This window comes from Lactuca saligna, chromosome 7, assembly GCF_052625555.1.
Source record: "Lactuca saligna cultivar CGN05327 chromosome 7, ASM5262555v1, whole genome shotgun sequence".
Lineage (NCBI taxonomy): Eukaryota > Viridiplantae > Streptophyta > Magnoliopsida > Asterales > Asteraceae > Lactuca > Lactuca saligna.
In genome coordinates, this window is record NC_136423.1 from 134766762 (window position 1) to 134779319 (window position 12558).

At 35.6% G+C, this 12558-nt stretch overlaps 1 protein-coding gene across 4 annotated transcripts; it reads left to right on the plus strand.

Moving 5' to 3' along the window:
• Window positions 1-5465: 5465 nt before the first annotated feature.
• LOC145004694 (uncharacterized) lies at window positions 5466-11729 on the plus strand. Of its 4 annotated transcripts, none has more exons than XM_078963672.1 (12): window positions 5466-5792; window positions 6226-6704; window positions 6809-6898; window positions 7008-7247; window positions 7324-7545; window positions 8396-8762; window positions 8952-9256; window positions 9325-9434; window positions 10022-10122; window positions 10219-10307; window positions 10386-10449; window positions 11637-11729. In XM_078963672.1, the coding sequence occupies exons 1-11, from the start codon at window positions 5663-5665 to the stop codon at window positions 10446-10448; spliced, it is 2196 nt and encodes a 731-aa protein (XP_078819798.1). In that variant the 5' UTR covers window positions 5466-5662; the 3' UTR covers window position 10449; window positions 11637-11729. The 4 variants fall into 4 exon arrangements, with proteins under 4 accessions (XP_078819798.1, XP_078819797.1, XP_078819796.1 ...); XM_078963671.1 differs by lacking the exon at window positions 11637-11729 and adding an exon at window positions 10511-10690; XM_078963670.1 differs by lacking the exon at window positions 11637-11729 and adding an exon at window positions 10526-10690 and having other exon boundaries at window positions 5467-5792.
• The last annotated feature ends 829 nt before the right edge of the window (window positions 11730-12558 follow it).

The window sequence follows — 12558 nt, forward strand, 5'->3', positions numbered from 1 at the left end:
CGTGAAAATCCCTCAATACACTTTTTAAAAGTTACTAATTCACGACCCCGTCGAGTTACAACCATTCAATCGGGTACGACCAAAAGCTCCGTTCAACGTCAGTATCGGGTAGATTTCCACCGAGCCACAAACTCAAAACCCTATATAAGGGTGAGTGAACCTCATTTACACCTTTTTCACTCTCTCTACTCTCTCTGATCCCAAAAACTCCCATTTCGAGCTCCATAATTGTAAGTAATCTATCCTACCTTATTGTTTAGCTTGATATGCCTTCAAATTCGTGTTTAAATCACCCAAAACCCTCATAATCATGTGTTTACGGCCTAAGAACCCTCTTGGATCACAAACACTCATAAATGGGGTTTTGAAGCCCCAAAACCCTTCCAAATCACTCCTAGGGCTTAGATAAGACTTGTAGACTTGCATGTAGGAGCTTAGAACACCAAAACCTTGTATATTGGAGAGTAAACAAGAGTTTATGGCCCAAGAACACTCTTGGACCGTAAACCCCTCTTCTTGGGCCGTGAACACCAATTAGGGTGTTAAATTTGCCCTTAAACACCTCCTAAGGCTTGGGTAAATGTCTAGAATCAACCACAAATGAAGTAGGGTCTTTAAACATCAAAGAAACTAAAGACCTAGGATTTTACGGCCATAAACCCCCCAAGGATTGGTCCATGGGCCGTAAACTCCCTTAAGAAGGCCAAATGATGCCCTAACTTCCCCCTTTGGCTTGGAAAAATGCATAGAACCTTATACTCTTTCATTTAAGACCTTAAATCATGAGTTGAAGGACCAAGTGAGAGTTTACGGCCATAAACTCTATGTTTACAGCCGTGAACTCCCTTAAATGGTTCATTTGGAGCCTTAACCCCTTCATATGCCCTAGATGTGAACCTAGCCTAATTCTACGAGTGATATAAGACCTTAAAACATCCAAGAACACACCACCCATGAGTTTACGGCCGTAAACGCACGGGGATATGGTCTTAGGGCCGAAATATCCATAAAGAGTTTACTCTTGAAGAGTAAACTCCCTAACTAGGCCATACACTCCCTTATTGCAACCCAACAGCCTCCTAGCACTCGACCAAAATGTTTTCCATTCATTAGAATGCTTATACGTGTTTAAATAACTATTATAATCACTAATTGTATGTAAACATATGTCATCATATGTTATTAGGTCATTAAGTGTGTTCAAGTCTTCACTTGACACGGAGCACTCGACCGACACTTCCATCGGATCCATTTGCCACAGGTGAGTTCATACCCCTGAGTTAATATTTTAAATGATTTTAACTGCTTTTATAGGGGGGGGGGGGAATACAAGTTGAACTGTACAGTTACTAGATAAATCGCATGTGATTAATAATTGTATAGCAAACTAGACTTTTGCATCGTTAACTGTTTTAATAAGATTAATAATTTCAAATCATGTTTTCAAATCTAGTTAAATATGAATATCTCTTTTTAAATCATTAAAGGTTATCCAAAGTTTTCCAAAGTTCGTTTGCTACAGAGACATCCAGTTGTAATGTCTTATTTAAGGTTTTCCAAAGGTTTTCTTCACTTAAAGTGTTTTATAAAAACCCTTTTTAAAGCTTGTTTTACAAAATGACATTAAGTCGTAAATTTCTTAAGTAAAAAGGTTTTACCAAAGTTTTCTTCTATGATTTTATTTCGTTAAATGCATGCCTATATTTTTATAATTATATAAGTAATGTTTAAAGGACTTAGGAAGGTTAGTTCGGCCTATTTCCTTTTCCTCGTTGGGATGTGGTCTGGTGGGTATCGGGCATCCGTCCGAAGGTCGTTTAAACATTAGTTATATATCACGTATACATATATGAACATAAAAGCTCTCTCTCTCTCTCTCTCAGCTAGTTCATCGCCTTTGGGTAATAAAGGCAACCTTCTATTATTCACGTTTCTAGAACCCTAGTAACTATTTTAGGAATAGTTAGGAGATCTCTATCTCTATCTCTATCTCCATCTCTAACTCTCTCTCTCTCTCTCTCTCTCTCTCTCTCTCTCTCTATCTCTATCTTTATATCTCTCTCTTGCTTTAGAATGTGACACACTATTTCCCTCTACGATGCTTCATTGCGTCAACGCCGTGTAACCAGAGTCTTCGGGAAGGAGAGCGAACATCATGTGTATAGATCTATACGGGACTGACACTCCCACACCCAGACTACTAGCTACAGTCGCGCCGGTAAGGCTCATGGGTGATATAATGCCACTACCTCTACGCGTGACCTGGAGGGTCATCAGATACTCTATCGTCGATCAGCATGGTTACATACTAGTTCACAGTCACCCATCGTTTTAGACTTTGCTAACTGTATCGTTCATTTTATACTACCTCGAGTCTATGTTTTCTTTTGTTTTAGTCAGCAGTATTGCTGCTGAAGTATATATTATTTTCCCTTGGTATTTTTACTTGTGAGTTTCTCATTATTCCTTTAAAGTCAATACTGTATTTTGGTAATGATAGTATTTTTGGGGAAAATTACTCCTTAAAATTAACGTAAATCCGTCGGGTCTTGGTAGAAGACTTCTTTTATTTAGAAAATATAAGATTTTCTGGAAAGGACGCTAATACACCATATATTCTAAACTACTATCTTTCATAAAGTTATTTTGAATAAAAATGTGTATTTATACAAATGACACTAAATACTTATGAACTCACCAACATTATAAAAATGCTGATACTCGCTTTGAAAATAATTTGTATTCTCAGGTCATCGATAGACAGGTACATCCCGGGAGCATTTGCGGAGACAGCCTAGTACCGAGCTGCATCTATATTATTTCTTGTACTACTTTGATGTTGCTATGAAATGTAAACTATGTAAAACTATTACTATTAATGCAATGGTTGTTGTACTTTGATTACTATACAACATATGTTGTGATACTTGACATGGCATCATCCACCCCAGAACGTTTCCACCGTTCCGGTTTTGGGGTGTGACATAAAGGTGTAGCACCTGGTTCTTGGTACGTACTCTGTTATTAAATCTTCATTTATTTTTGCATTTTTAGCCTTGGACTCGGCGAGTCGAAGGACTGACTCGCCGAGTAGAAGCATGATGAGGCGCGGGGTTTGAGCTGTGGACTCGGCGAGTCGGGTCCCTGACTCGACGAGTAGCCGCTGTTTGGACAAAAACCCTAATCCAGGGGTTTTCACCCTATTTAAACGACCTTATGCAGCCTCCTTTCCCCCTTTATGCTCCCAAACGCTCCTCATAGCAAACCCTAGCTGTTTTTGTGAAGATCTAAGGCTTTTTGAGTGATTCTTGTGAGTTTTGATCTCAAAGAAGAAGGAAGAGCATAGAAGGATCAAGAGGGGACTGAAGGATTCGAGTTTGGCTCATCATTTGCAGTCTTTGGAAGGTATAAAGTTTGAACCTTGCTCATTCATTTGTTAGATTCCTCTTTGAGGTGATTTAGGGCTTTTTAAGCCATTTTTGATGGCCAATCATGTTTGCAAACATGGTTGGGGGTTTGGGCTTATGTATCACGTCATTTTATGAGCCACAAGTCAGATCTAGGTTGCTTTTTGCACCAAGGAAGTCCCCATGTAACAAAAGAACCATTTTAGAGCCTTTTAAGCTCTTATGTCCCATGCATGCACGTAAAGTTTGTAACTTTACGTGCTAGATCGAGTTTAGGGGCCTGGATCTATCATTTGGTTAAGTGCTATACATCAGAAATCGACCTTCTTGGTAAGGAATAAGATAGGCTCGGTGAGTCCATTCCTGGACTCAGCGAGTCCAGGGATTTTGGTCCCATATCAGTGAGGGTCATAAGGACCAGTTGAGTGTGGAAGGGTTTTAAGGAGTCCCGGGGAGTGACCCAATGTTCTGGACTAAGCAAAGTGTTCTGGGAATTCATAGTAATCGACGAGTGCATGAACAGACTCGGCGAGTCCAAGACAATCTTCATGGTACTCGACGAGTTGTTCATACAACTCGGCGAGTCGGATATCGATTCAGTCGGTGTTCTATTAAAAGGAAAACTCGTCGAGTCATCGCCTAACTCGACGAGTAAAGACGGGTTTGAGGTCTATTGGAAGGATAGGGACTCGGCGAGTTGGCGAGCCAACTCGGCGAGTCAGGTCAACTAGAAGCTAACTTTGACTTTGACTTGGTCAGGGGTAAAATGGTCATTTTACCTTAAGAATAGATGTCAGTTTCTGACTGAGTGTTTTGTGGGAATTATAGCCAGAGGATTTCCGGAGCAGCAACAGACAGAGGATTCATGCACAGTTCAGCAGCTACTACGAGGTGAGTTACCTTCCAGTAGCAGTGGGTCTAAGGCCACAATGCCGACCCACTAGTAGGAGTGTATGTTTAGATGATTGTCTATGTGATATTCATATAGGGCTGCTATCACCTGTTTTATGTTTATGTGCTAGTATGATATGATGCTATGTGCTAGTGACAATAGGGGAAATAGTCCCCAGAATATCGGTCGATAGGACCGAAGGGGCAGATATGTCCAACCATGCTAGATAGATTATGTGATACATGTTATGTGGTAGTGGTAGGGGTGAAATAGTCCTCAGTGCCCAGTCGAGAGGACCGAAGGGGAGACCAGCACTCAGGTATGCTAGTCAGTATCCGGTCGAGAGGACCGAAGGGGAGACCAGCACCCAGATATGCTAGTCAGTATCCGATTGAGAGGACCAAAGGCGTAGGTCGGGCACCCAAATATGCCTGACAATATATGTATGTTATGTGGTTGTTTGGTATGTGGTACGGTGGGGGAACTCACTAAGCTTCGTGCTTACGATTTTCAGTTGTTGTTTCAGGTGCCTCTTCAGCGAATGGGAAGGAGCTGGCGCGGTAGCGGCATATCACACACACGCTCTTTGTTTTCCGCACTACGAGATATTCTGGGATTTGTACTCTGACATTATGGTTGTTTTTATGTTTTGGTTTCGGACACAAAATATGTTTATAAAATGATGATGTTTATTCCCCAAATGTTTTCCAAAGTGTTGATTTGAAAATGAAATTTTTGGCTGTGAAAATTGAGTCATTACAAAAGATCTAAAAAAAATTACACGAAATCAATGACCGTTCAATGGTCAGAAAGGGAATCAAGACCACCAACCAATCACAGGCCACGATTGTTTCTAGCCGCAGTGCGGTCAAGACCGCACCCGGGAGACTGTGTTTGCGGTTGACGTGACACAATCGCGGTTCCAAATCGCACTCCACACCTACTAGCCTAAAACATTTCCAATTGAACGATACGTCGGAAACACCAATTCACCAATTACCACGTACTATTTGTTTTATTTTATTCTTTATTTATTTATTTTTATAAATATCACCAATTACACATGCTACCTTTTGATAAAATGATAACTCATCAAAAATTGAAGTTACAAGATAAAGATCCCACCTTTGTTAATCAATCGACCACCGTCTTGACGGCGTCTTATGAGGTAAAGTGCGTTAGTCAATGTCAAACTACAGCGACCACTTGAGACGACTTTCACTTGCAACTGCGTTTCTCTCTTCCACCGAAACACTGTTCAATTCCATCGAATCATTGCTTCCCTCACTAGATTCAGTGCGAGTACAATAATCTTTTACCCCCCTTTTCTCATCATCAATTGACCTTCAATTTCCCCAAATTAATGCAACAACAGCCGCCGCCGCCGCCGCCGTCGTCGTCGTCGTCGCCCCCAAGACCATCGATGACTCCTTTTAAGAAACGACTTCTCCATAGAGTTGAAGACTCCTCAAGACGTTACCTGTCTCCTACAGGTACTATTTGTATTCCTTTTTGGTTCTGTGTAGGGGAAATTGTTCATAATTATACGTAGGGGTTTTTAATTAAAACCCTAGCAATAAATTTTGTTATAACTCAATTCACAAGCGTAATTCTTGACCTTCAATTACGATTTCGTTGAATTCGGGTCAAATAAAACTTGCTGCAGCTTCTTTTTTTCTTCTTTCCGAATTTAGTATGTTTTATCCATTAAATGCTCAATTCTGAACTCCTTATAGACTAGGTTTTTTGAATTTATCAGGTACAAGCCTATCAGAATTTTGATTATATATTATCGGTTCCATTAATATGTACAATTCGTTGAATTTGGTGTTCATACGTTGATTCAAAATATCAATCTTTTGTTTCTCATCATGATTCTGAACTGTTTGTTCTCCATTTCACAATCTCGCTTCGTTTATCTATCAGATGAAAAGGAAGACGAAGAATACGCAGTGGAAAAACAAGAAAGCCTGCAGATTGAATACAAAAATCCCTCTTACGAGGTAGAAGAAGATGAATGGGCCGGACAAGGAGCCGAAGAAGCTCATGGAGATAGATTTAGAGGGCAATATATAACAGAACATGATGAAAAAGTCGATGAGGAAGAGTTAAGCGAGGATAACTTCTATGATGAACATGGTATGGATCAAGATAGTTACAAGAAAGAACGCCATGATGTGGTTAGAGAGAGACAAAAGAAGAAAGAATTAGAAGTATTTGTTGGTGGATTAGATCGTGATACAAATGAAGTTGATCTTAGAGATGTTTTTAGTCAAGTGGGTGACATAACCGAAGTTAGACTCTTGATGAATCCAATGACTAATAAAAACAAAGGCTTTGCTTTCATAAGGTTTTCAACTGTTGAACAAGCTAGACGTGCTCTTAATGAGCTCAAAAGACCAATGGTATTTTTACTATTTAACCATTCATTCATCTTTTTCTTCCTTTCTTTCTTTTTATACAATCAAGAAACGAATCATTAACACATAACAATATAACACAATTTCAGATTAATGGAAAGCAATGTGGAGTCGCTCCAAGTCAAGATAGTGACACTTTGTTTGTGGGTAACATTTGCAAGACATGGTCAAAAGATATGGTATGTTGATTGTTGAATGTTCTGTTTCTTTTATATTCATTTGGATTCTTTATTTCACTTTTGTGCTTTTGACTTTTGAAGCATAATAACTGAGTTTTAACTTTTTCAGTTGAAGGAAAAGCTAGTGCGATATGGGATAGATAAGTTTGAAGAGTTGACATTAGTTGAAGATGTGAAGAATGAAGGAATGAATCGAGGGTTTGCATTCTTGGATTTTCCATCAAGAGCAGATGCATTAGAAGCTTGCAGACGTTTGCAGAAAAGAGATGTCATATTTGGAACTGATAGAACAGCTAGGGTTGCTTTTGCTGACACATTTATAGAACCTGATGATGAAATCATGGCACAGGTAAAGTTTTTATCTTTCAACACATTTTATGAATCTTTTCATGATGATTTATATAAGGGTATAATTGGAAATACAGGTGAGGACTGTGTTTGTTGATGGGTTGCCTCCTTCATGGGAAGAGGATATTATAAAAGATCATTTAAAACAATTTGGGAAAATTGAAAAAGTTGAACTTGCTAGAAATATGCCTGCTGCTAAAAGAGATGATTTTGGTTTTATTACATTCAGCACACATGAATGTGCAGTTTCTTGTGTTGATGGGATTAATGATTCAGAGCTTGTTTTCAGAAACAAGAAGGTTTGTTTTACTTCTTACTCATTTAAGTCATGTTATAAATAAGGGAAATATTGGAATTTGGAAAAAGTCGTGATATAATTGGGAAAGCCTCCTTTTGCTGGATTTCTCATCTAAGGTGTTCTTTTTGGATTAAGTAAAGATCAAATTATAAAGATAAAAACGTAATATTTTGGATAGTTTTCTGTTTAACCACTAAAAGTTTTATACAATTTTCCAAATTAACCATTTTGACATGTTATATCATCTTTCAGTTTTTGTTATATCAGATTTCACTAGTAATTTTCCAAATCAACAATCTGACATTTTAGAAAAAATGGTTAATCTGGGAAAAAATTCTGAAACCTTTATGATTTGGTTGTAAAAAAAAGTAAGGGGTTTTATTTTTTCATTTTTTGGAATAAACCCTGAACTTTGATTTTGTTTTTTTTTTTTTTTCCGAAAAAACCCCTCAGCCTTCTAACTACTTCCAAATAAACCCTCAACTCTTATTTTTTCTCGAAAAAGCCCTCACATTTTACAATTTCTTTTGGAAAAAAATGAAAAGATACAAGGTATTTTTGAGGCAAAAAATAAATTTGAGGTTTAATCTGGAAAAAACACAAAATATAAGGTCTTTTATGAGATTAACCCTAAAAAAATAAAGTATAAGCGGTTAAAGTTAAACCACAAGATTACCAAAAATGTAATGGTTTTCTGTAATTTTCCCTTAATTACTCAAAAAAGAAATACCAATTACCAATATAAACTTAATTCATATCTTGTAATCAACAAGCTCTATAAACTTAATTATTTTATAACTTAAAAGATCCAAATAAAGTTTTTTCAAAATAGTAATTTCGAATTTCCATAGGTGAAAGTTAGAGCAAGGCTATCTAGACCTCGCCAGCGAGGCAAATCTGCTAAATATGCAAGAGGAGGTTACACAGTTGGAGCAGATGGTTATGGAAGTTACAAAGGTGGTTCATGGGAGGCGGCTGGTGGTGGTGGTGGTGGTGGTTCTAATCGTATGGATTCTCATAGGTTTACAGACAGAGGTAGAAGAAGCATTCGTGATAGAAGTCCATATGAAGGAGGAGGAGGAGGTGGAGGGCGTAGAAGGTCATTTGACTCCAGAGTTGACCGAGTTGACCGGGGATACGATGTTTCTGTTTCTGATAGAACTTCTAATAGAAGACCATATACATCTTCAGATAGATCTATAAAACGTAGATCACCAGGTATATGTTTTTATACAATATAATATTTTATTTATTTATTTATTTATTTATCTCTTTAGTTTATTTAGTTTTCTATATATAGTTTTATACATGGTTCATTCCATTCCTTTGTTATCCACAATTATAAAACGAAATGAAATTAAATGGATAAACTTCAATCTAATGAAAAAAAATATTTATATTTTTTAGATTATGAAAGGAGCAACTTTAAAACAGATTACACAAGGCAAAACATGGGAATATCTTCTTCAAATGAGAGACAAGTGTATAGAGATTCTTATTCTTCACGAGGATCTGGATACATGGAAGATTCTTCTAGAACTATTTCTAGAGTTTCTGGTAGAAATTCACATCTTTATAATGATGATGATGATGATGATGATGATGATGGTGGTGGTGGAAGATACATGTACGTAGATCATCCGTCAAGATTCAATGGTGGTGGTGGGACACGAAACTTTAGTTCCACTTTAAAGCGACCTTACTCCTCAATTGTAAGTTGATATATATTTTTTAATAAAATTCCCAATATACCCCTGCTCACAAAATGGTATGTTTGTAGGAGGAACATCATCCTCGTAGTTATAGGAGGCAATCAAGATCAGATTTTGAGTATGGAAATAGTTCTGATTTGGTGTATAATGATCGGATATATGGAAATGAGCCTTCAAGGTTTGTCTCTTTTTTTTTTTTAAAAATAATTTTTTCTTCAAGATTTTAATTATGGTTTATTTATTTATTTGCAACCAACCAATCAGACAGCTTATTCAGTAAAAAAAACAAGACTTCATTCTTGTATTATTTATCCATACGGAAATAAAAGATTTTACATAAGAATTATATTCGAAATTACGAAAAAACCATTATAGTTAGGCAATTTTGTGGTTTCACAACTTGTACTTTATTTTTTCAGTAAAACAAAAAAGTTTCTTTTTATTTTTTTTTTTTCAATTTTGGAAAATTACCAGTGAAATCTTTATTCTTACATCATTTATCCATTAAAAAAAAAAAGATCTTACACCAAAAGTTAAATTTAAATTTACTAAAAAAACCATTATATTTTTGGCAATTTTGCAGTTCAACCACTTATACTTTGTTTTTCACATATTTTTTCATTTTCGGAAAATTACCAGTGAAACCATATATAACATGTCAAAAATGGTTAATTTGGAATTTTTTTTTTATCAAACTTAAATCCTTTGATCCGAAAAAAAAAATAATAAATGTTTCATTCCTCTAATAATATACCCATTTGCCAGGGTGGCACGTGGGTCCCGTTCCGGATACAATGGAAGTAATCCAAGCCATTCTCATGGTGTATACGACAAGAATACTTCCAATGGAGGAGCATACAGAAGAGGTATCATTTTATTATTATTATATATATATTTTTTATAATATTATAATTTCATTATTATTTATACCAACTTTTCCCTCCAAATTTCAAATCTATCAGTGGAGATGAGCAATGAAGATCCTGATGAGCTGTACCCTAGATTTGGCAGAGATCGTGAATCACGAGACTACATTCCTTCACGATCAGATGTACTATTTTTTTTTTTTTTTAAATATTTAATTTTATTATACTTTTATTAATATTAATATAATCTGAATGTTATTCAGATGCGTGGAGAATCATTCTCACCAGTCTACTCGAATCATCGTGTGGCTGATGATTACTACTAAGGTGAGCTCTTGATCTTTTTTTTTTTTTAAAGAAAAAAAAATTATTTTTTTACCTTATTTAGGTAAATAAATAACAGAGAGAAAACAAGAGGCTCGAGAATTATTTAGAGGTTTAAATCAGTGGTTGAGTTTGGGGTTGTGTATTCAGATACGATGAGATGGAGAATTATGGTTACTGGTTTATGTATGATTATGTTGTTGAGATTTTAATAAGAAAGTAAGAACACATGGTTTTGTTTTGAGATTGCATCACTTCACTTGACTTCACATACAAGATTGATTATCGGGATTTTATTTATGTATTTCTTTAGAGGATTTGTATCATAAAAACTAGATTTTGAGATTTGTTTAATGAGAATCAAGAGGATATTCTTTATTCTTTGTTGACACCAAGGATTTATACACAAAGGATTTTGAGGAGATATTATAATAATGGTGGGATATTATAAGATTGAAGCTGCAAATACCAAGTATTGATGTGAGGAGAAACGAATATGAGACATTTAAGGATTGGAGGGAGCAAAATTTTAAAAATTGAACATTTGATTAAAAATATGGTAAATTGTATCCTTGTGGGTCCCACATCGCTCCATTTTTGAGTTGTTTGTGCATCGACTTCTGGTTGTTGTTGATGACTTGTTGGTTGTATGAGTTTTGATTGGATATGGAAGGATAGAAGTTCTAAAAAGATCATGAAAATTAAGATGGAATATCGGTTTGACTCATCATCATAGATCGAATAATGTTATAATGTTTTAAAGAGTTTGATTCCATATGGTTTCTCAAACACCATTTAACTAGGTGTTCATGATGGGTGATTAAAATGATCCACAGGAAATTATGGTCTAGGTATTCTCCATCCAATAGAGTGAAGTTTTTGTTTTTTTTTTAGATAATTTTAACAAGGTAAAATTACTTAAATGGCCCTTATGGTTTCTTAAATTTGTATGTATCTTCCTTTTTTTTTTTTTTTTTTTTTTTAATTATAAATTTATGTGGATGGATCTTAGTGGTCGGTCCATGTGATTTTATTTTGTTGGAAGTTTGTTTTGAAATTACTATTCTAGCTATGATTAGATTTTTAATTAATTCATTTTGATTTGTATTAATATTTATTATAAAAATATAATTATCTAACCCTAACCACTTCTCAATGGCTGTTGTCTTCTCCCATCCATTGTTAATTAGCGATGCCGATGCTGGCTGAAGAGCCCTTGCAAACCGCTCACCCTTCCTTTCTTACTTCTTAGCCCCAATTACAGTGTTGTTTTAAAAAATCTGTCTTCTAGTTGTTTTTAGATATATATGTTTTTATGTTTATGTTTATGTTTATGTTTGTGTTTAAGATTTTTGTTTAGGTTGTATATATAATATGTTTTTTGAGTATAGATTGTAGGATCCCAAACAAAATGACAATGTGAAATTAAAAACATCAACCATGAATCAAATAAATAAGTGCAAGTGAAATGGTTAAAGTCTAAGTATCGTTATTGATTTGTTAGCAAATACAAAGACCTTTAGATTAAGTTGACTGAAGTGATGTTATGCAAACTAGAAGCTTTATGAGCGTATGGGAAGGGTTAGTGCTAATTATACAATTAAGCCCTATATAGTGGTAGTTACATCATGCAAGAAATATACTAACTCTAATTACTACACATAAAACACATAAGAAATGGCAGGTCATAAGATTCGAAATTTGAAACTCAACATTCTCCACTTAAATATTGAAATTGATAAGGAACACGATTTTCTTCATGACATTCTCATCCTAAAATTATGAGAATGAGTTGTTGGGGGTATTCAAAGGAAGAGAAATATATCTGAAAATATCTTCAATCACCATAGATCTGAAATTTTAAACTCCCTTTGGAATAAACATTACTCCCATTTGAGTCTTCAATAAATGTAGAAGAGGATCTGGAAATCTTGAGGCTCGAATATGAACAACTTTCCCAAGGCATCAACATGAATCTTCAAAGCACATCAAATCTGAAAAAATTCATCAAAAATCTTCCAAATGAGCTTAAGAAGGCGAAACATCCAACCAAAAATATTTGAAATTAGCAAAAATGAACACGAAAATAGGATTTCAGAACTATCCTCGGAT